Raw genomic sequence first — 21,996 nt, 5'->3', positions numbered from 1 at the left:
AGTTGTGCACTTGGGGCCAACCAGATTAGAGAGCAGTTCAGTTGAGCTAGCCCAAGTTTGCTAAACTGAAATTGAAGTATCATCAACAAAGAAAGTTAAGTTGTAATTTTCAGGGAAGAAAAAGAAAATAATGAGAAAAAATACATGCTAGAGGCACACGTCAAACCAATAGAAAAAGAACATGGCAATGCTCCCAACAACACGACATAAGGGTATTTTTGAATATCAAGAGACGCTGCCCAAAGGACTCAGGCGCCTCCCATACTCCCTTAGGTGTCGTACACTCTTGTCCATCTTTTTTTATTATTATTATTTAGCCAAACATAAGCAGGCCTTTCAGTTTGGGCCTATATTTATTTCCTAAACAAGGCTTTCCCTCGACTTAGCTTAGGGAATGCTTTTCCACGCTATGTTGTCAGCGATCTTATTTCTTTTAAAATAAAAAGAATGAAGGTATTATAAAATGTTTTAGTATTATTATTAAACATAAAAATATAATCATTTAAAAAAAATTATTAAGATAATATATCTCTTGTTTATCTTAATCAACACAATGTTTTAAATTGATTTTTTTATTGAAAACAAAAATATTTTATAATTGTTCAAGTAAGTCAACAAAAAAATATCAAAATATTATATTCATATTTTATGTGGTCAAAAACTAAAAAAAATCTTAAATGTGATAAAATTATTTTTAGAGTACATTTAAAAGTTTTAATTATAAAACACTGAGTTTAATTGAATCTTTATTAATAATTTATTATTATTATTATTATTTTAGATTAATGTGGATGTCAAGGTCAGCTTGCGCGCACCTCGACTAATCCCACGTGCCCTGAAGTTAACGACTATGTAAGCCTCCAGTGGCCCTGAGGTTTATGAGACTCGAACTAGTGATCTCTAAAGAGCAAACTCAGGGCTTGATCAGTTGGGTTACACCCCTCATGGTTATTATTATTATTATTATTATTTATTAACGTGAGTGTCCGAGCCAACTTGCGCGCACTGGAAAAAGAAAGAGCTCAGAAAGGGTTGAGCCCAACACGTACCCTAATATATTTATTTTCTTTGGATTAAAGGAGTAGATGATATATTGCTCTTCCCTTATTTTTTTTTTAAAAAAAGTTACAGACAACCTATTCTTTATAAAAAATAAAATATTAAGTGTTGTCATCCATTCTCTAACCGCAACCTGCATCCTATAATGCATGCCTTTGCCAGAGAACAACAAAAAAATTATTATAAACTAACTAAAAATATATATTAAGATTCTTTACTATATTCATATTAACAGTAAATTAACCATCATAAAAAGTCTTTGATAAGGGAATTGAGAAAAGTTTAGATACTTTTTTTTTTTTTTTTTTTTTGATTATCGTGGGTGTCCGGGCCAGCTTGCGCGCACCCCGACTAATCCCACGGGCCCTGAAGTTAACGACCATGTAAGCCTCCAGTGGCCATCATATGAGCAGCCATAGGGTTTGAACCTGAGACCTAAGAGGGAGCAAACCCCTTAGTCCCAAGCTCTTACCACTAGGCCACCACCTAGATGGTTGAAAAGTTTAGATACTTGATATATGATATAATTGACATAATCAAAAGTTAGGAGGGTATTTTTATTCAAAAGCATCATTTAGTTGAAAATTATTCCACCTATCTGAGTCGGATCCGGCCCCTTCACTGAACTAATTCATGTAGCGAATCCAAAAAATGATGATGTCAGCCTATTCTTGCTTTCCCGTCCCTTTATCTATTCCTTTGCATTGTCCGAGTCTTCTTTCATTCCCGCTAGTACCATTGAAGCAGGATAAAAAAAAGATGGCTGCTTTCCTATTGTTCCAGGCCAGTTCTTTTTTCGGGGCCGATGGAGTTGCCGTGCCAGTTGGAGTCTTAAAAGAAGCAAGCTCCCGCTTCTTCTGGAAGAAAACAGGGGCTCCCTAATCTTTTCCCCAGCAAGAGAAAAAGAGTGGAGGAGAACAATTATCTTGGTGTTTGAATGCAAGTGCCACACTAGATACGGTAGGCATTGTACTTACCATTGGTGTTGCCTGAGAGGCGGGTGATAGCCATTGAAGAGAAAAGTAGGCATTGCACTTCCAATTTAAGAGATAAATTTAGGAGGTTGGGCACCATAATAGAGAATTAGATGTGCACCGTGTAGCACTAGTAGGTGGCGTGTGACGCCATAGATGACTTTTTGGAGTCCGTAATAATACATTGTGATGTGGGCTGGGGCAAGGAATTTGCAAGATACCAAGGCTGTGACTTTGAGTGAGTTTGATTGGAGAGTTGTGTGTTTGGGGCCAAACTGATTGAAGAGCTGTTCGGTTGAGCCCGTCCAAGCTTACTAAACTGAAATTGAAATATCATTAACAAAAAAATCAAGCTTAAGAAGAAGAGAAAAAATAATAAAAAAATACATTAAATCAATAGAAAAAAGACATAACAACGCTCTCAATAACACGATATAAGAATATTTTTAGATATCAAGAGGCGCTGCTCAAAGGGCTCGGGCGCCTCTCACGCTCCCTTAAATGTCATACACTCCTACCAATTTTTTTTTTATTTAGTCAAATAAAATTTTTTTTCCAAGCTGACTTGATAATTACAAAATCAAATCATAGTGAAAAGACTAGAACACCCTTTGTCTTCATGATTAAATGTTTTTATTTAAAGGTATTTTGTTCATTTTGTATTTTAATTGTTTATTATTTTTTATATTTGATCAGATGACAAATTGCCCCTTAGCTTAAATTATAATAATGAAACAAATCATTTTTTAAAAATATGAAAATACCTCTTTTGCATCAGGTTTAGATTTTCTGCTTCCAATAGTGTTTTAGCTGTTTCACTGTGCAATTAATATGAAAAAAAAACTTATTTGTCCCTAATGGGGCCATGCAGAAAAACTTCAATGCTTTTGGAAGCCATGCAGAATATTAAATTATTCTTCTGATATCGTTTAACTTTATCATTATGTGTATTACACACATAATGATATCGTTTTTACGGTCACTAAAAATAATAGAAAATTATTCTAGTGGATTACACATAGTCCATTATATTAAAAACAAAAAAAAAAAAGAAGAAGAAGATCTGCAACATATCATCCCTTTATTTTTTATTTAAAAAAGGAAGCAAGGTCCCCTGAGAGATGGAGGGTGTGTGAGGGTCAGCCAGGGTCTTCTTAATTTGCCGTGTGGAAAATCATGCCATTTGATTCTGATGCGGCTAAGGAAATTACCACGAAATTACCACTCATAACTCTGCTAACCTTTTAACTTTAACAATTATAACATCGCTAGTAATATGAAATATTACCTCTTCTAAGCTTCAGTCCTCAGTACCTTACTCATCAGCTAACCTTTCCGATTGCTGCAATTTGATCATTGTGTTGCATTAAACTCAATTCAAGAAAGTCAAATATGGCAACCATCACCTGTATTCACCGCCAACGACTTCTGCATCCACCGCCAGCAACTTCTCAAACCGCCAACCACCAGCTGCATTCATACCACCGCCAACTAAAGATTTTTCTTACTTTCATTTTGTGTATAATTAGACAGTTAAGTTTATGTTATCATGTGTGAAAAGAAAAGAAAGAAACACTAGAGAGAAAGAGAGAGGATGTGTATTAAGAGTTTGTATTTATTGTGTAAGTTTTTTGTTGTTGAAATAAAACCGTGTGTTTTATCCCCTTTGAGTGTTTTAAAGCCACCACCAGTTGTTTCTCCAACCAACAATTGGTATCAAAGCCCCGTTCGTCAGAAAACAAAAGAGTTTTGGGATATACTTGAATTTTCAAAGTTGCCAAAAACACATTTTAATCATTCCACGGTGTAGGGTTCATCCATATGAACTCACTGTTGCAAAAATCATCTTCATCGGAGCAAGAGGTAGCCCACACGCGCCTTCTGAAACTTCGGTCACTATAGCCCACGCGCCCAGAGGTAGACGACGACTGAGCCACACGCGCGCCATATTCGAGCCGCGCCGAGCCGCCTAAGCTGCCGTTAGCCGAGCCAAGAGAATATTCCCCAGAATATTCCTGGTTCAACCCCAGCGAACCGCCCGAAGTACAAAATTGGTTTTTGGACTGGTTCACCCCATTTTTGACCCATTTTCAACAAAGTCAGACCGGTTTCCTACTGTTTTGAGCATTTCGGATCCATTTACAGTGTTCGTTTTGCCAAATTCAATTACCAGAAGGTGATATAGTCATTCAAAGAGCAAAATGACTACAGAAAATGCACAAACACTCATCCCGAAGCTAACCAAAGACAACTATGATAGTTGGTGTATCAGATTGAAGGCATTTCTTGGTTCACAAGAGTGTATAGAGATTGTACAATATGGTTATAACAAACCAGAGTCCAAAGAAGTAGAAGATGCTCTACAAGAGGCCAAGAAGTAAGTCCTCAAAGCCAATAGAAAGAAAGACAACAAAGCAAAGACCATCATCTATCAAGGTCTTGATGAAGCCATATTTGAAATTATTGCTTCCGCAGAAACATCAAAAGAGATATGAGAGGCTCTCCAACAAAAATACAAAGGTGTTGACATAATCAAGAAGATTCATCTCCAATCTTTGCGAGGTGAATTTGAATTATTACAAATAAAGTCCTCGGAATCTATTTCTGAGTATCACACAAGAATTATGGTGATAGTCAATTAGATGAGAAGAAATAGAGAAGCCTTTATAGATGCTCGAATTACTGAGAAAATTTTGAGATCCCTAGATCTAAAATTTGATTTTGTTGTTGTCGCTATTGAAGAGTCCAAAGAAGTGGACAAGTTGATGGTGGATGAGCTTATGAGTTCTTTGCAAGCTCATGAGCAAAAGATTATGAAATGAAATGGAGATAAGGCAATTGAGCATGCCTTACAATCAAAGTTGTCTCTCAAAGACAAATATGAGAAAAGGGGAGACTTCAATAAGTGGATATACCACTCAAGGAAGAAGTCAACAAAGATGAGGAGGATTTCAACAATTTCAAGGAAGAGGATCTTGGAATACAGGATTCAGAGGAAGAGGAGGTAGAAACACCACCAGAAGAGGCTGGGGACAACAATCATTTACTCCTAGAGGAAGAGGAGGCGGTTACAATAACCGTGACAAGAGAAATATCCAGTGTTATAGTTGCAATCAATTTGGGCACTATAACACTGAATGTCGAAGGAAAGCTCCATTAGAGGTACGTGAACAAGCCAACTATGCAGAGGAGGATGCCATCATCAGAGGATCAACTGCATTACTTGTCCAACAAGGACTTAGCGAGAAGCAAGAGAATATTTGGTACTTAGATTCTGGAGCCAGCAATCATATGTGTGGCCAACGGGATTTATTTGCTAATCTAAATGAGACCATACAAGGTCTAGTCATCTTTGGAGATACCTCAAAAGTTCCAGTAAAAGGTAAAGGCAACATCCCAATCAAGTTGAAGAACGGCGATCATAGCTACATTGCAGATGTTTACTATGTTCCAGCCATAAAGCACAACATGTTGAGTATAGGTCAACTTATGGAGAAAGGTTATACTTTTTACATGAAGAATTGTCATCTGACAGTCAAAGACTACAATGGGAGATTAATTGCCTATGTGAAGATGTCCAAGAATAGGATGTTTCCTTTAAACATTCAATATGATGCAGCAAAGTGTTTAAGTGCCATCACCAACAATGAAGAGTGGACCTGGCATCTAAGGCCTGGACATCTGAATTTTACAAGTCTAAAAATGCTAGCAAGCAAAACGATAGTCAAAGGTATGCCCCACATTGATCATCCAGATGAAGTCTGTGAGAGTTGTGTCCTCAGCAAACATCACAGATCCAATTTTGCCAAAAAAGTCAATTGGAAAGCAAATAAGCCACTGGAGTTAGTGCATACAGACGTGTGTAGTCCCATAAAGCCTATGTCAACTGGACAAAATAGGTACTTTAGCAGAAAGACATGGATATACTTTTTGAAGAGGAAGTCAGAAGTGTTGAATTGTTTTAAAGATTTTAAAACAATTGTTGAGAAGCAAAGTGGCTATAAAATCAGAACTGTGAGATCTGATCAAGGTGGAGAATACACTTCAAATGATTTTGAAGCCTTTTGTACACAACAAGGTATCAGACATCAGACAACACCAGCTTATACACTACAACTGAATGGTGTAGCTGAGAGAAAGAATCGAACGATTCTTGACATGGCAAGAAGTTTACTCAAAGCAAAGAAGCTGCCCAAACAATACTAGGTTGAAGTTGTATCATATGCAGTGTATCTACTGAATCGCTGCCCAACCAGAAGTTTGGAAGCTTTTACTCAAGAAGAAGCATAGAGTGGTTACAAACCAAGTGTTACTCATCTTTGAGTCTTTAGTTATGTGGCATATGCAAAGATCTCAGATGCAAGAAGGACCAAACTCGATGATAAAAGCGAGAAATGCATCTTTGTCGGATATGGTGATAGAAGGATGGGATACAAGTTGTATAATCCCATCACAAAGAAGGTAATTATAAGTAGAGATGTTATCTTTGACAAAGATAAAACTTGGCAATGAAATGATGATCAAGAAGCAGTCAAATGGATCAGCACTGATTTGATCCTTGAAGACGAAGAGGTAGTACCAACAGTACTTGCAGAAGGTCCAATATTACCAGCAAATGAGCCACAATGTCCGGTACACAGATACCCTATATTTAACAGGAGAAACACACCAGAATCATCATAAACACCACTATCAGCATCCTCATCAGAAGGACCAAGAAGGATGAGAAATCTAGAAGAGTTGTACGATGCCACTCAAGTCATAGAAGATACAACTCTATTTTGTTTCTTTGCAGATAATGACCCACTTAGCTTCAATGAAGCTGTCACAGAAGAGAAGTGGATATATGTAATGGATGAAGAAATACATGCCATTGAGAAGAATGATACCTGGAAGCTGACTAATCTACTAGAAAACAAGAAAGCAATATGTGTCAAATGGGTCTACAAGACAAAAAAGAATGCAAAAGGAGAAGTACAAAGATACAAAGCAAGATTAGTGGCAAAAGGCTATAAACAGAGAGAAGGCATTGACTATGAAGAAGTATTTGCTCTAGTAACCCGGCTAGAGACAATCAGACTAATGATCTCACAAGCTGCACAACATAGATGGAAAATCTATCAACTCGATGTGAAGTCATCATTTCTGAATGGCTTCCTAGAAGAAAAGATCTATGTTGAACAACCACTTGGATACATTGAAGCTGAAAATGAAAGCAAAGTATACAAGTTGAAGAAAGCTCTCTACGGTTTGAAGCAAGCTCTGCGTGCATGGAATACCAAAATTGACAGGTATTTTCAAGATAATGGATTTGAAAAATGTCCATATGAACACCCAATATATATGAAGAAAGAAGCAGATGGCAACATATTATTTGCGTGCCTATATGTTGATGATTTGATATTCACCGGCAATAATCCTACCATGTTTGAAGACTTCAAGAAAAGCATGGTACAAGAGTTTGAGATGACAGACATCGGTCTAATGACACATTTTCTTGGCTTAGAAGTGATGTAGAAAGAAGGGATTTTTGTATCCCAAAGCAGTTATGCCAAAGATATTCTTGAAAGATTCAAGATGAAAAGCTGCAATCCAGTATCAACTCCAGTTGAAAATGGACTGGAATTGAGGAAGAGTAAAGTTGGAAATGTTGATCCAACTTACTTCAAAAGCTTAGTAGGAAGCTTAAGGTACTTGACATGTACCAGACCGGATATACTCTACGGAGTTGGACTCATCAGCAGATATATGGAGACACCAGACCAGTCTCACTTGAATGCAGCTAAGAGAATTCATCGCTACATCAAAGGCATAATAAATGAAGCTATGTTTTATACCTCAAGTAAAAACTTCAACCTTGTTGGCTACTCGGATAGTGATTGGGGTAGAGATCTGGATGAAAGGAAAAGCACAACAAGATTTGTCTTTTTCATGGGAGATACATCTTTCACATGGTCATCTAAGAAGCAATCGATAGTAATGTTATCAAGTTGTGAAGCTGAGTATGTTGCTGCTAACTCAGCTGTATGCCATTTAATATGGTTAAGGAATATGCTGAAGCACTTGGGATTTCCTCAAGAAAATCCTACAGAGATTTATATTGATAATCAATCAGCGATTGCATTAGCCAAGAATCCAGTGTATCATAAAAGAAGTAAACACATTGATACACGTCATCACTTTATCCGAGAGCATGTGAAGAACAAAGAAGTTGAACTGATATCCTACAAGACAAATGATCAAGTTGCAGATATCTTTACAAAGCCATTGAAGGGGGAAATATTTATCAAATTAAAGTTCATGCTTGGCATGACATCCCTCGATTGAGTTTAAAGGGGGGTTTGTTGCATTAAACTCAATCCAAGAAAGTCAAAGACGACAACCACCACCTGCATTCACTGCCAGCGACTTCTACATTCACCGCCAACGACTTCTCAAACCGCCAGCCACCAGCCACCAGCCGCCAGCTGCATTCACACCACCGCCAATTAAAGATTTTTCTTACTTTCATTTTGTGTATAAATAGACAACTAAGTTTATGTTATCATGTGTGGAAAGAAAAGAAAGAAACACTAGAGAGAAAGAGAGAGGGTGTGTATTAAGAGTTTGTATTTATTGTGTAAGTTTTTTTTGTTGAAATAAAACTGTATGTTTTATCCCCTCTGAGTGTTTTAAAGCCACTACCAATGGTTTCTCCCACCAACACATTGAAGTCACCAAGTAGGCGGACTCCGACGAACTCATAAACACCATAGAGAGGTAACCTTTGCCATTGTTGCTACTGATTCAATGCATTTAGTCTTTTTTGTTTTCATGTTTTCAGCAACAATATTAATTGTTACATGACAGCAACATTAACACTATATGAGTTTGATAAGTTTGTTTCATGAACATATTAATTCTTCCATCTGTAATTCTTTTTGCTCAGCTCGTGACTGTTCTTGCAATAAAAGTAATAGCAAGCTAGCGTTGGTAGCATGTGACGAGTGATCAAATTAAGATAGATCATATCCTTCGTTAAAAATAATTCTAGTGTATTATTATATTAAAAGAAAAAAAATAAAGATCTGCGGCATATCATCCCTTATATTAAATTATTCTTGTGATATCGTTTAACTTTATCATTATGTGTATTACACATATAATGATATCATTTTTTCGGTCTCCAAGGGGCATAGTGTGATGACAAAGGGCTTGAGATTTGCATAACAGGTCTCGAGTTTGAGTCAGGGCGTGCACTTCTTGTAAGAGCCTGAGACAGCTGGGGTTTTACTCGCTCACCTGGACCCACAAAGAACACTTTCCGGGAGGTGAGGTTTCCTCGAATCTAAAAAAAAGATATCGTTTTTTCGGTCACTAAAAATAATAAAAAATTATTCTAGTGGATTACACATAGTACATTATATTAAAAAGAAGAAGAAGAAGAAGAAGATCTACAACATATCATCCCTTTATTTTTTATTTTTTTTTTTAAAAAGGAAGCAAGGTCCCCTGAGAGATGGAGGGAGTGTGAGGGCCAGCCAGTGTGAGTGGAAAATCATGCCATTTGACTCTGATGCGGCTAAGGAAATTACCACGAAATTACCACTCAATACTCAGCTAACCTTTTAACTTTGACAATTATATATAACATCGCTAGTTATATGAAATATTACCTCTGCTAACCTTCAGTCCTCAGTACTTTACTCATCAGCTAATTAACCTTTCCGATTGCTGCAATTTGATCATTAAAGTCACCAAGTAGGCGGACTCCGACCACCTCATTAACTCCATAGAGAGGTAACCTTTGCCATTGTTGCTACTGATTCCATGCATTTAGTCTTTTTTGTTTTCATGTTTTCAGCAACAATATTAATTGTTACATGACATCAACATTAACACTTTATGAGTTTGATGATAAGTTTGTTTCATGAACATATTAATTATTCCATCTTTAATTCTTTTTGCTCAGCTAGCGACTGTTCTAGCAATGAAAGTAAGAGCAAGCTAGCATTGGTAGCAAGTGACAAGTGACGAGTGACCAAATTAAGATAGATCATATCAAATTACGCTAGTATGTATCCATCGCTAAGCGTTTGCGGAATTTTCTGATAAATATATGTTGTGTGGGTTCTTGTACTTTTACACTTCAATTTCTCTTAATGAAAGTTCAGCTGTTGAAGTGGGTCCTCTTTTTATGTCTTTAGGAGAAAAAGGAGAGCACTTATTGATTTCGATTCTTAGTGATTGAGGAAGACACGATCTTGTAACTGTCTGAAATGGCATCTTCATCTGCTGTTGCTCATAAATGGAAGTATGATGTGTTCCTTAGTTTTAGAGGCGAGGATACGCGCAATAATTTTACAAGCCATCTCTATGATGCTTTGTGTCGTAAGAAAATCAAGACCTTCATTGATGATAGACTTGAAAGAGGAGAAGAAATTAACCGTGCCCTTCTGAAAACGATTGAAGAATCAAGAATTTCTGTAGTAATTTTCTCCAAGAACTATGCTTCTTCTCAGTGGTGTGTGGATGAACTGGTGAAAATACTTGAATGCAAAGAGACTTATGGCCAGATTGTTTTACCGGTCTTCTATCATGTAGACCCATCTGATGTTGCTGGACAGACTGGGGGTTTTGGAAAAGCATTTGCGGAGCTTGAAAGAAATTTTAAGGTGAAGATGGACAAGGTGCCAAGCTGGAGGACTGACTTGACAAATGCAGCCAATATATCTGGATGGGATTCACGGGTTACTAGGTAACTATAGATTCTCATCTTCAACTTTTTTATTTTTTTTCTGGAATTATAGCAATTAAAATTTCTTGTGCAAATTATAGTTTTTTTTTCTCCTGTAAATCATTTGTGCTTCTTAGTTCATAGTACTTGTTGCTTGAAAAGGCACAAGTGTGTTCTGTTTTTTAGCGGAAAACTAACTTCCATCAACAGCTAATGGACTTGCACCTTGATGGAAACCTCACTTTTGAAAAAATTTGCTTATAATAATAATAAAAAAATATCACTAAGAATCGAAACTCATTCCGGAGTAAAGATGCTTCTTTCATTTTTTGCAGTCCGGAGTCCAAACTCATAAGAGAAGTCGTGCAAACTATCTGGAAAAGGTTAAATCGTGCTTCCCCAAGCAAATTAAGAGGTCTCGTTGGAGTAGATTCACGCATTGAGCAAATCAACAGATTACTATCTATTGTGTCATCAGATGTCCGAAAAATAGGAATTTGGGGGATGGGTGGTATAGGCAAGACAACTATTGCGGAAGCTTTCTTCTATAGCATCTCAAGTCACTATGAAGGCTGCCACTTTCTTCCGAACTTAAGGCAGGAATCAGAAAAGGGTCGATTAAATGATCTACGAGATGAACTTCTTTCTAAATTACTGGAGGAAGAAAATCTTCGCGTTGGCACACCACATATAGGACCTACTTTCATCAGGGATAGACTCTGCCAAAAGAAAGTTCTCCTTGTTTTGGATGATGTGAATGATGTACGACAATTCCAGCATTTAATTGAAGTGCCTCTGATTGGTGCAGGAAGTGTTGTTGTTGTAACATCAAGAGACAAGCAAGTACTGAAGAATGTAGTTGATGAAATATACGAGGTTGAGGAATTAAACTCCCACGAAGCTCTTCAATTCTTTAGCTTGAATGCTTTTAAGGGAAACCACCCCCCAAAAGATTATATGGAGTTGTCAATCACGGCAATAAATTATGCCAAAGGGAACCCATTAGCTCTTCAAGTTTTGGGTTCCTACTTATTTGACAAAGGGAGACATTTTTGGGAATCTCAATTAAATGAGATTGAAAGCTTTCCTGAGCTGAATATTTATGACTTGCTGAGAATAGGCTTTGATGCACTACGTGATAATAGCACGAAGAGTATATTTCTCGACATTGCATGTTTCTTTAGAGGGCATCGAGTTGATTTTGTAAAGCGGATACTAGATGGCTGCGGTTTCAAAGCAGATATTGGATTTAGTGTTCTCATTGACAGGTGTCTCATTAAAATTTCAGATGACAAGGTTGAAATGCATGATCTTCTGCAAGAAATGGCCCATGAAGTTGTTCGAAAAGAATCTGTTGACGAGCTAGGAAGACAAAGCAGATTGTGGAGTCCTAAAGATGTATATCAAGTGTTGACCAATAATCTGGTGAGATTCATATACACGAAAGTTTTCCTTTTCATATGCAATGCAATATGGTTGTACTAGTAATTAGTTTAAAATCTTACTTAAAACTTCGTTTCTCTTTCACTGGTTTTCAGGGAACTGGAAAAGTTGAAGGGATATTCTTGGATGTTTCAAAAATAAGAGAAATTGAGTTGAGTTCTACAGCCTTGGAAAGGATGTATAAACTTAGACTGCTAAAAATTTATAATTCTGAAGCTGGAGTTAAATGCAGAGTGCACCTTCCTCATGGCCTCGAGTCTCTTTCCGAAGAGTTGAGGTATCTCCATTGGGATGGATGCCCTCTGACATCTTTACCTCGCAAGTTTTGTCCAGAGAACCTGGTTGAGCTTAACCTATCATCTAGCAAGGTTAAGCAATTGTGGAGAGGAGACCAGGTATTTTAAAATAACTTTATGCATAGTTCTTTCTTTGAAATTTTGTGTATAATTTCTTTCTGTTTATTTCATTTTGCTTCAGAATCTCGTCAATTTAAAAGATGTCAACCTCAGCAATTGTGAGCACATAACTTTCCTGCCAGACCTTTCAAAGGCCAGAAACCTTGAGAGATTGAATCTTCAATTCTGTACAAGTTTGGTTAGGTTTCCTTCAGCTGTTCAGCATCTGGACAAGCTTGTTGATTTAGATTTGAGAGGCTGCAAAAGACTAATCAATCTTCCCAGTAGAATTAATTCAAGTTGTCTGGAGACTCTGAACCTTTCTGGTTGTGCAAATCTCAAGAAGTGCCCAGAAACTGCAAGGAAACTGACATATTTAAATTTAAATGAGACTGCAGTTGAGGAGCTTCCCCAATCAATTGGGAATCTCAGTGGACTTGTTGCTTTGAATTTGAAGAACTGCAAGCTCCTGGTGAATCTTCCAGAAAACATATATTTGTTGAAATCTCTTCTAATCGCTGACATCTCTGGCTGCTCATCTATCAGCAGGCTTCCTGATTTTTCAAGGAATATAAGATACTTGTACTTGAATGGAACTGCAATAGAAGAACTGCCATCTTCAATTGGTGGTCTAAGGGAACTCATTTATTTAGATCTAGTTGGCTGCAACAGGCTAAAGAATCTGCCGAGTGCGGTTTCTAAGTTGGGATGCCTTGAAAAACTTGATCTTTCCGGTTGCTCAAGTATCACGGAGTTTCCAAAGGTTTCTAGAAATATTCGGGAACTGTATTTAGATGGGACAGCAATAAGAGAGATTCCTTCTTCAATTGAATGTTTGTGTGAACTTCATGAATTGCACCTGCGAAACTGCAAACAATTTGAGATTCTTCCAAGCAGCATCTGCAAGTTGAGAAAACTGAAGAGGCTTAATCTCTCAGGTTGCCACCAATTTAGGAATTTTCCAGAAGTTTTGCAGCCGATGGTATGTTTGAGATATCTCTATTTGGAACAGACACGCATAACAAAGTTGCCTTCACCGATTGGAAATCTGAAGGGACTTGCCTGCTTGGAAGTGGGTAACTGCAAATATCTAAATGACATCGAATGTTTTGTTGACTTGCAATTGCCCGAGAGATGCGTTGATTTAGATTGTTTGCGTAAGCTAAATCTAGATGGTTGCAATCTATCGGATGTGCCGGACAGTCTTGGTTGTCTATTGTCACTGGAAGTGTTAGATCTAAGTGGAAACGATTTTTGGAGTATACCTAAAAGCATCAATAAACTCTTTGAGTTGCAATATCTAGGATTAAGGAATTGCATGAGACTTCAATCATTACCGGAGCTTCCACCACGGCTATCAAAGTTGGATGTAGACAATTGCAAGAGTTTGAGAACAGTATCACGCTCATCAACTGCAGTTGAGGGGAACATTTTTGAATTCATTTTCACTAATTGCTTGAGTTTGCCTATGATCAATCAAATCTTGGAGTACTCATTATTAAAATTTCAACTTTATACCAAAAGGTTATACCATCAGGTCTGTTTCTCAAACCTCTGATATACATATTTTTTTCTTTATTTGCCACCTTTCATTTTAAAAAGATGTTATTTGAATTGTGTTAACAGCTGCCCGATGTTCCAGAAGGGGCATGTAGTTTCTGCCTCCCTGGAGATGCGACTCCGGAGTGGTTTAGCCATCAAAGTTGGGGATCTATAGTAACATTCCAGCTATCTTCACATTGGGCTAATAGCGAGTTCTTGGGTTTCTCTCTTTGCGCTGTCATTGCATTTGGTTCTGTCGGTCATAGTTTGCAAGTTAAATGCACATATCACTTCCACAATAAGCATGGTGATAGCCGTGACCTCGATTGCTATCTCCATGGTTGGTATGATGAGAAGCGCACCGACTCAGCACACATATTCGTGGGATTTGATCCCTGTGTGATTGCCAAAAAAGATTATATGTTTAGTGAATATAGTGAGGTCTCAATTAAATTCCAACCGGAAGATATGAACGGAAATCTCTTACCATTAGATCTTTGTCGAGTACACGAGTGTGGGGTCCGTCTACTATATGAAGATGGGATACATCGCTTTGATTTGATCAGGTCAGGCTACTTTTGTTTTTACCCTGTGAATGGTGATGAATTGGAAGCAATGTTCCAGGCCAAGAGAGCAAGGTTCCAAGGCATAAGATGGGAGGATTATTCTGTCAAGCGTAGGACCTATGAATTCTTGGCGGACCTTCAGGTCTGTTTCTTAAATCTCTGATATACTTTTTTCTTTCCTTCATCTTATTTTAAAAATATGCTATTTGAATTGTGGTAACAGCTACTCGGGGTTCTAGCCGAGCCATCTAGTTTCTGGCTCCCTGGAGATACAACTTCGGATTGGTTTAGCCATCAAAGTTCAGGATCTACAGTAACATTCCAGCTATCTTCACATTGGGCTAATAACGAATTCTTGGGTTTCTCTCTTTGCGCTGTCATTGCATATGGTTATCGTCCTTTTAACTATAGATTGCGAGTTAAATGCGCATATCACTTCCGCAATAAGCACGGTGATAGCCATGATCTCTATTGCTATCTCCATCGTTGTTCTAGTTTGACGCCTCTTTGCGCAGAACCCATAATTGTTGGATTTGATCCCTGTTTGGTTGCCAAAGAAGATTATATGTTTAATGAATATAGTGAGGTCTCAGTTGAATTCCAACTGGAAGATGAGAACCACAATCTCTTACCATTAGATCTTTGTCAAGTGATTGAGTGTGGGGTCCGCATACTGCATGCCAATGAGATATATCGCTTTGATTTCATCATGCAGAGATACTCTCGTTGTCATCCTCAGGATCGAGATGGATTGGAAGCAATGTTCCAAGCCAAGAGAGTAAGGTTCCAAGACGATAGATGGAAGGATTATTGGCGAACCTACGAATTCTTGGCGAACCTTCAGGTCTGTTTCTTAAACCTCTGATACACTTTTTTCTTTCCTTCATCTCATTTTTAAAAGATGTTATTTGAATTGTCTTGGCTGACCTTCAGGTCTGTTTCTTAAACCTCTGATATACTTTTTTCTTTCCTTCATCTCATTTTTAAAAGATGTTATTTGAATTGTGTTAACAGCTGCGTGATGTTCGAGCCAAGCCATCTAGTTTCTGGATCCCTGGAGATACGACTCCGGAGTGGTGTAGCCATCAAAGTTGGGGATCTACAGTAACATTCCAGCTATCATCACATTGGGCTAATAGCAAGTTCTTGGGTTTCTTTCTTTGCGCTGTCATAGCATATCGTTCTTTCCGCCATAGTTTGGAAGTTAGATGCACATATCACTTACACAATAAGCATGGTGATAGTCGTGATCTCTGTTGCTATCTCCATGATTGGTATGATGAGAAGAGCATCGACTCAGCACACATACTCGTGGGATTTGATCCCTGTCTGGTTGCCAAAGAAGATTATATGTTTAGTGAATATAATGAGGTCTCAATTGAATTCCAACTGGAAGATAAGAACCGCAATCTCTTACCATTAGATTTTTGTCAAGTGATTGAGTGTGGAGTCCGCCTACTTCATGCCAATGAGATAAATGGCTTTGATTTCATCATTCAGAGATACTCTCGTTGTTATCCTCAAGATCGAGATGAATTGGAAGCAATGTTCCAAGCCAAGAGAGAGAGAGGTTACAAGGCATGAGACGTGATATGATTATTTTGGCTATGTTTGTCCCCGGAGCATTAGATGACAAAAAGAGAAGGTATAATTAATATGACACTTGGGTTTTAAGTAGAAAACTTTAATATATTATTATTGTTGTTGATCCTTCCTAGTTTAGCTTAGCAAAACTAATGATTTTTTTTTTTTGCTAGAATTGACAAAGATTAATTAAGTCATTTGATAATACCTTCTTTTATATATATATATATATATATATATATATATATTTGCATATCATGAATGTATCTATATATGAAATATATTAATATATCCATATAAGAAATATTGTAGGTATATTTTTATGTTGTAACCTTACCATTATTATTGTATATTACTCTACACACACACACACACACACATATATATATATATATATATAGAAAGTTCGTTAACCAATAAATTAAACCTCCCAATTATTTTTAACTCCTATACTTAAAATTTTATTTTTAAAATTTTCAAATAAATTTAAAAAAGATATGAAATTAATAAAATAAGATTATGTTATTTATAGATTTAAAATTATAGAGATTAAATAATTATATTTTAATATGACACCAAGCTTTTATTTTCTTGCAAGCATGTGTATATATATATATATATATATATATATATATATATATATATATATATATATATATATGTTGTACTTTTGAATGCTAGCATAGAATGGAAGTCCCGTCATTTCGTAGAACAATTGTAGTGTATTGAAGTATTGTAATTAATAGTTGAAATTTACAATATATTATAAAAAGTCAAATACCTGTTTTTTTTTTAGATATTGTTTTAAATGGTAAATAGCTTAATATATCATTATACCAATATGTCTCTACTTTTTCAAATATGTTTATTATGTATTTCCATGATATCTTTTTTTTTTAATATATCATTTTAACAAGTTTTACCAATCAACTTGGTAGAATTTCATTTTGTTACGAAATGATAAAGAAATAGAAGATCAAATACTTTTAGTGTGATGAATGAATAAATAACAAGCCTTTAAATAGACTGTACATTAACCAAGAAATAGCAACAGAATAATAATAATATCTCCACTAACTAAAACATGGATTGAACTCCTATAGAATAGGTATTTCCTGTGGAATAGGTCTTCCACTACTTATGAACAGCAAATGTAGGACTGTGATTCAAAATATGAATGCTCCATTTCACAACTTCTAGTAAGAAATTCTTCGGAACTCTCATATTTATCAACATGCATTTCACTATATTCAGAATGGTTTGATTTTTTCTCTTTGATATTCTATTTTGTTGTGGTGTGTATGCTGCAGTCAAGTGTTTTTGAATTCCATGTTCATCACAAAAGTCTTGAAACTCTTTTGAACAAAATTCTCCACCACGATTTGTACACAGAATTTTAATGGTTCTTTCTACTTCATTATCAACATGTGTCTTGAAGTTTTTGCATGCATTAAAAGGTTCAAACTTATCCTGCAAAAAATAAACCCATGTCTTTCGACGACAGTCATCGATGAAGATGATGAAGCATCATTTACCTCCATTTGATGATGGGTTTATTGGTCCATAAAGATCAGAGTGTACTGAAGTTATCAACATGTGTCTTGAAGTTTTTGCATGCATTAAAAGCTTCAAACTTATCCTGCAAAAAATAAACCCATGTCTTTCGACGGCAGTCATCGATGAAGATGATGAAGCATCATTTACCTCCATTTGATGATGGGTTTATTGGTCCATAAAGATCAGAGTGTACTGGCTCCAAAACCTTCTTTGCTCTCCATGATTTTCTTTGTGGAAATTCTTTACAATGTTGTTTGCCAACAACACAGTTTTCACACACCTTGTTGAAATGAATGATATTGGCAAGATCAATCACCATGTTTTTCTGATAAAGTGTCTTTAAACCATTGAAATTCAAATGGCCATAGCGATAGTGCCACAACCATGTTAAATCAATTTCCCTAGCTATAAGACAATGTGGAAGAGTCTGAATTTGCAGCGGAAAGAATATGTTTGGTGTCATTTTAGCATGAGCAACCAGACCGCTTGTAGGATCATAAACTTCACAATCACCATTCTTGATTGTAGTCACGTATCCCTTCTCTTGTAGCTATCTCAAGCTTAATAAATTGCTTTTCAAATCAGGAATATAAAAAACATTTGAGATAGTCTTAATTGTATCTTTTTTAGTTCTGATTTGAATATCACCCTTTCCCATAACATTAACTTTAAAATGATCACTAAAACGCATAGTAGTATGAAAGTCTTCATTTAGATGAGAAAAGAAAGACTTAGTACCACACATATAATTACTATAGCCGGTATCTAAATACCAAACATCTGGCTCACATTTGTTATCCATCGTATGCAACGCCATCAACAAAGTTTCTTCTTCTTTGTTCTCTGCAAAGTTCGATTTCTGCCACTTTTCTTTGTTATGAGGCAATTTGGTATAGTATTCAGATTGATAATGACCAAGTTTGTGACAACTGTAGCTCTCCACATTAGTTCTGCCAAATGGTTGTTCACGTCCTCTTCCTCTGCCTCCATCTTTGTTGTCTCGATTTCCTCTGCCTCTACATCTTCTTCTCATGTGTGAGGATTCATTAAAGGTAGAAGCCTTTAAAGCATGCTCCTCTGTGATAGTGCTTCGTCTCATCTTCTGCTCATGTACTAATAATGAATTCTAAAGTTCATCAAGAGAAAGAGCTTCTATATCCTTAGATTCTTAGATTGAGCAAACAACATAATCATACTTCGATGAAAAGGAACGTAGAATCTTTTCAACAATTACAGTATCGTCCATTTTTTCACCATGAAACTGCATTTTGTTTGATATCCCCATCGTCTTTGCATAATATTCGGTGACTAATTCTTCATCCTTCATTTGTAAAGTCTCAAAATCTCTCCTGAGAGCTTGAAGTTGTGAACATTTCACCCTTGAAGAGCCTTGATATTTCTTCTTCATAGAATCCCATATTTGCTTGGAAGTATCTTTTCTAAGAATTGTTTTCATGATAGAATGATCAATGGCTTGAAATAAATAATTCTTTGCCTATAAATCTTTTAATTTCAAGCTACTTAGCTCAACCAATTGTGCTTTTGCTAAAATGATCCCATTTTCTGGTTCTGCTATCCCAGAATCAACCACCTGCCAGTACTCCTTTGATCATAAGAAATTTTCCATTAACATGCTCCAATGATCACAGTAACCATTGAAATTAGGGATTGCTGCTCTCACAAAATTTGTCCATGAAGCCATTGTATTTCTATTTTTGCAAAATAGAGAACAGTTAATAAAAGAAAGTTGCTACTTTTGTGGACTATTTGTGGACACTGTTTTGAGACTCTCAAACTTTTTCTCTTCTATTTGTGGCTTTGATACCACTATTATGAAATGATAAAGAAATAGAAGATCAAATACTCTTAGTGTAATGAATGAATAAACAACAATCCTTTAAATAGGCTGTATAGTAACCAAGAAAGAGCAACAGAATAACAATAATATCTCCACTAACTAAAATGTGGATTGAACTCCTATAGAAAAGGTATTTCCTATGAAATAGGTCTTCCACTACTTATTGTTCTTACACTATACAAGAGCATGACTTTATTTCTTTGAAAAAATGAAATTTTTATTTCTAAAATCTTCAAATCTTAAGTAATTTTGAAATTTTTATTTCTTAAAATATATAAACAATTTTAAGCAAATATTTCTATAAAATGCTTTATCAGAAATAAATATTTTTTCATTTAAAAATATAAAATTTTTAAGTAAATAGTAAAGGTTGCGAGTGTAGGGTTTGTTTGCGAATGTAGTAAAAATTATTTTTTAAAATATTTTTCATTTAAAAATGTATTGAAATAATTTATTTTTTTTAAACAAATATTTCTAATTTTAAACATATAAACATGTTAAGCAAACAATCTATGGTCTATTTGCGCGCATAGTAAAGATTGTTTTTTAAAATGTTTTTTTGTTTAAAATGTATTGAAATAATAAATATTTTTTAAAAATTTATTTTTTATATTAGCATGTCAAAAAAATTTGAAAACAAAAATTTGAAAAAAATAAATAAAATTAATTTTTTTCAAATTTTAAAATACTAAACATTATCTTGAAAAGTTGGGGCAAGCCATCTAATTAGAAGTTTTTTTAGCTCGACTTTCAATGGTTACATCTCATTCTTTTTATTCAGTTTTGCATTATTTGTATGGGTATTTGATATTCTCATCTTGACAACATTTACAATCACACATGTGAGTTTTTAATAGTGATTAGCTGGTTTAAAAAAATATTCTTGGTTGCTTTTGAGATTTGAAAGAAACTTGGATATACGACAATTCATCGTTATTTTTTATTACCTTGAGTTAATATTTGATGCTTTAAATTAAGAAAATCAATTAATAATATAATTTTATAATTATATTATTAAATTTGGCTCTAGATTTTATTAAAGTTTAAGTTAAGAGAGAGACCAATGACATTTGACATTTGTTTTCAGATTTTAGAAAGTATTTTTGAGTAGATATATATGTTAACAAATGATAATATTTTTTTGAATAATCTGAAAATAATTAAATATATTAAAAAATTAAATTTTATACAATTTTTTTTTTTAAAGATATGTGTCTCCTTCGCCAGTAAACTATTTGACCAATAATCAGGACTTGTCTAGTTCAACCTTTTAGCCCCAACATAGCTAAGCTACACCACTTTACCTCAGTGATAGATCGATGGGTTTGATGTATATAAATGGGGCAATTTGTATGTTATCAGAGAAATATAGTATAATTCAACCTTATAATACTCAGATAATTTTTTTATTAAATTAAAAAAAGAATTATAGTTCTCCATTATATGAAAGCAAATGCGCAATGCCATAACATGGGCTATGCTTATGAAATAAATAAATAAAAGGAGTTTGTATCTAGAAAAACTTTTGCATGATATCTATCCATTGTCAAATTTGTAAGCAGAAATATGACAAGAGTCGAGCCAAGGTTAGGTAATTGATTTTGTGATGGTATATGCTTATTTGCTTTGATATATACTTAGTTTTCTTAGCATATATCTTCATGAGTATTATTTAATCATATGTTTATTATTTTGTAATATTCTCATGAATCAATAATTAATTGTTAGAAAATACAATAGCCACATATATTTATTATAACTCCTAAAAATGAGCTTAATTTGTTTTTTCCAATTTTTATATAAGCATAGTTAACAAATCAAGACTTTCATAGATAATGATCTTGAAAGGGGTGAAGAAATTGAATCTACACGTTGAGAACAATTGAAGAGTCAAGAATTTCAGTAGTGATATTTCTCAGAAAACTATGCATCTTCTCCGTGGTGTGTGGATGAACTGGTGAAGATACTAGAATGCAAGAGAACATGTGGGCAGATTGTTTTACCAGTTCTTTTTATCATGTAGACCCATCTGATGTACATGAACAGAGAGGGAGCTTTGGAAATGCATTTGCTGAACTTGAAAGAAATCTTAATGGAAGATGGACAAGGCTTCAAGCTGGAGAGCTGACTCGACATATGTGGCCAATATTTCTAGAGAGCTAAATGGTGTAAATCATTGTGGATTATAATAGCATAATTATGTCTTTAATCTTCAAACTTTTAGATGATTAAGAAATTGTTTGGTATTGTGGTGATAGTTGTTTTTTATAATATTTTTTTATTTTTTAAAATTTATTTTTAA

General features: G+C 35.3%; 1 protein-coding gene across 1 annotated transcript; it reads left to right on the top strand.

Annotated features, from left to right (window-relative positions):
- The first annotated feature begins 10,104 nt into the window (after nt 1-10,104).
- Nucleotides 10,105-16,453, top strand: LOC133668318 (disease resistance-like protein DSC1). The gene is made up of 7 exons (XM_062088097.1): nt 10,105-10,770; nt 11,085-12,174; nt 12,288-12,587; nt 12,670-14,124; nt 14,214-14,837; nt 14,919-15,539; nt 15,710-16,453. The coding sequence occupies exons 1-7, from the start codon at nt 10,292-10,294 to the stop codon at nt 16,277-16,279; spliced, it is 5,139 nt and encodes a 1,712-aa protein (XP_061944081.1). The 5' UTR covers nt 10,105-10,291; the 3' UTR covers nt 16,280-16,453.
- The last annotated feature ends 5,543 nt before the right edge of the window (nt 16,454-21,996 follow it).

This window comes from Populus nigra, chromosome 11 (genome assembly GCF_951802175.1).
Source record: "Populus nigra chromosome 11, ddPopNigr1.1, whole genome shotgun sequence".
Classification (NCBI taxonomy): Eukaryota; Viridiplantae; Streptophyta; class Magnoliopsida; order Malpighiales; family Salicaceae; genus Populus; species Populus nigra.
This window is presented reverse-complemented; position numbering and strand designations above follow the sequence as displayed.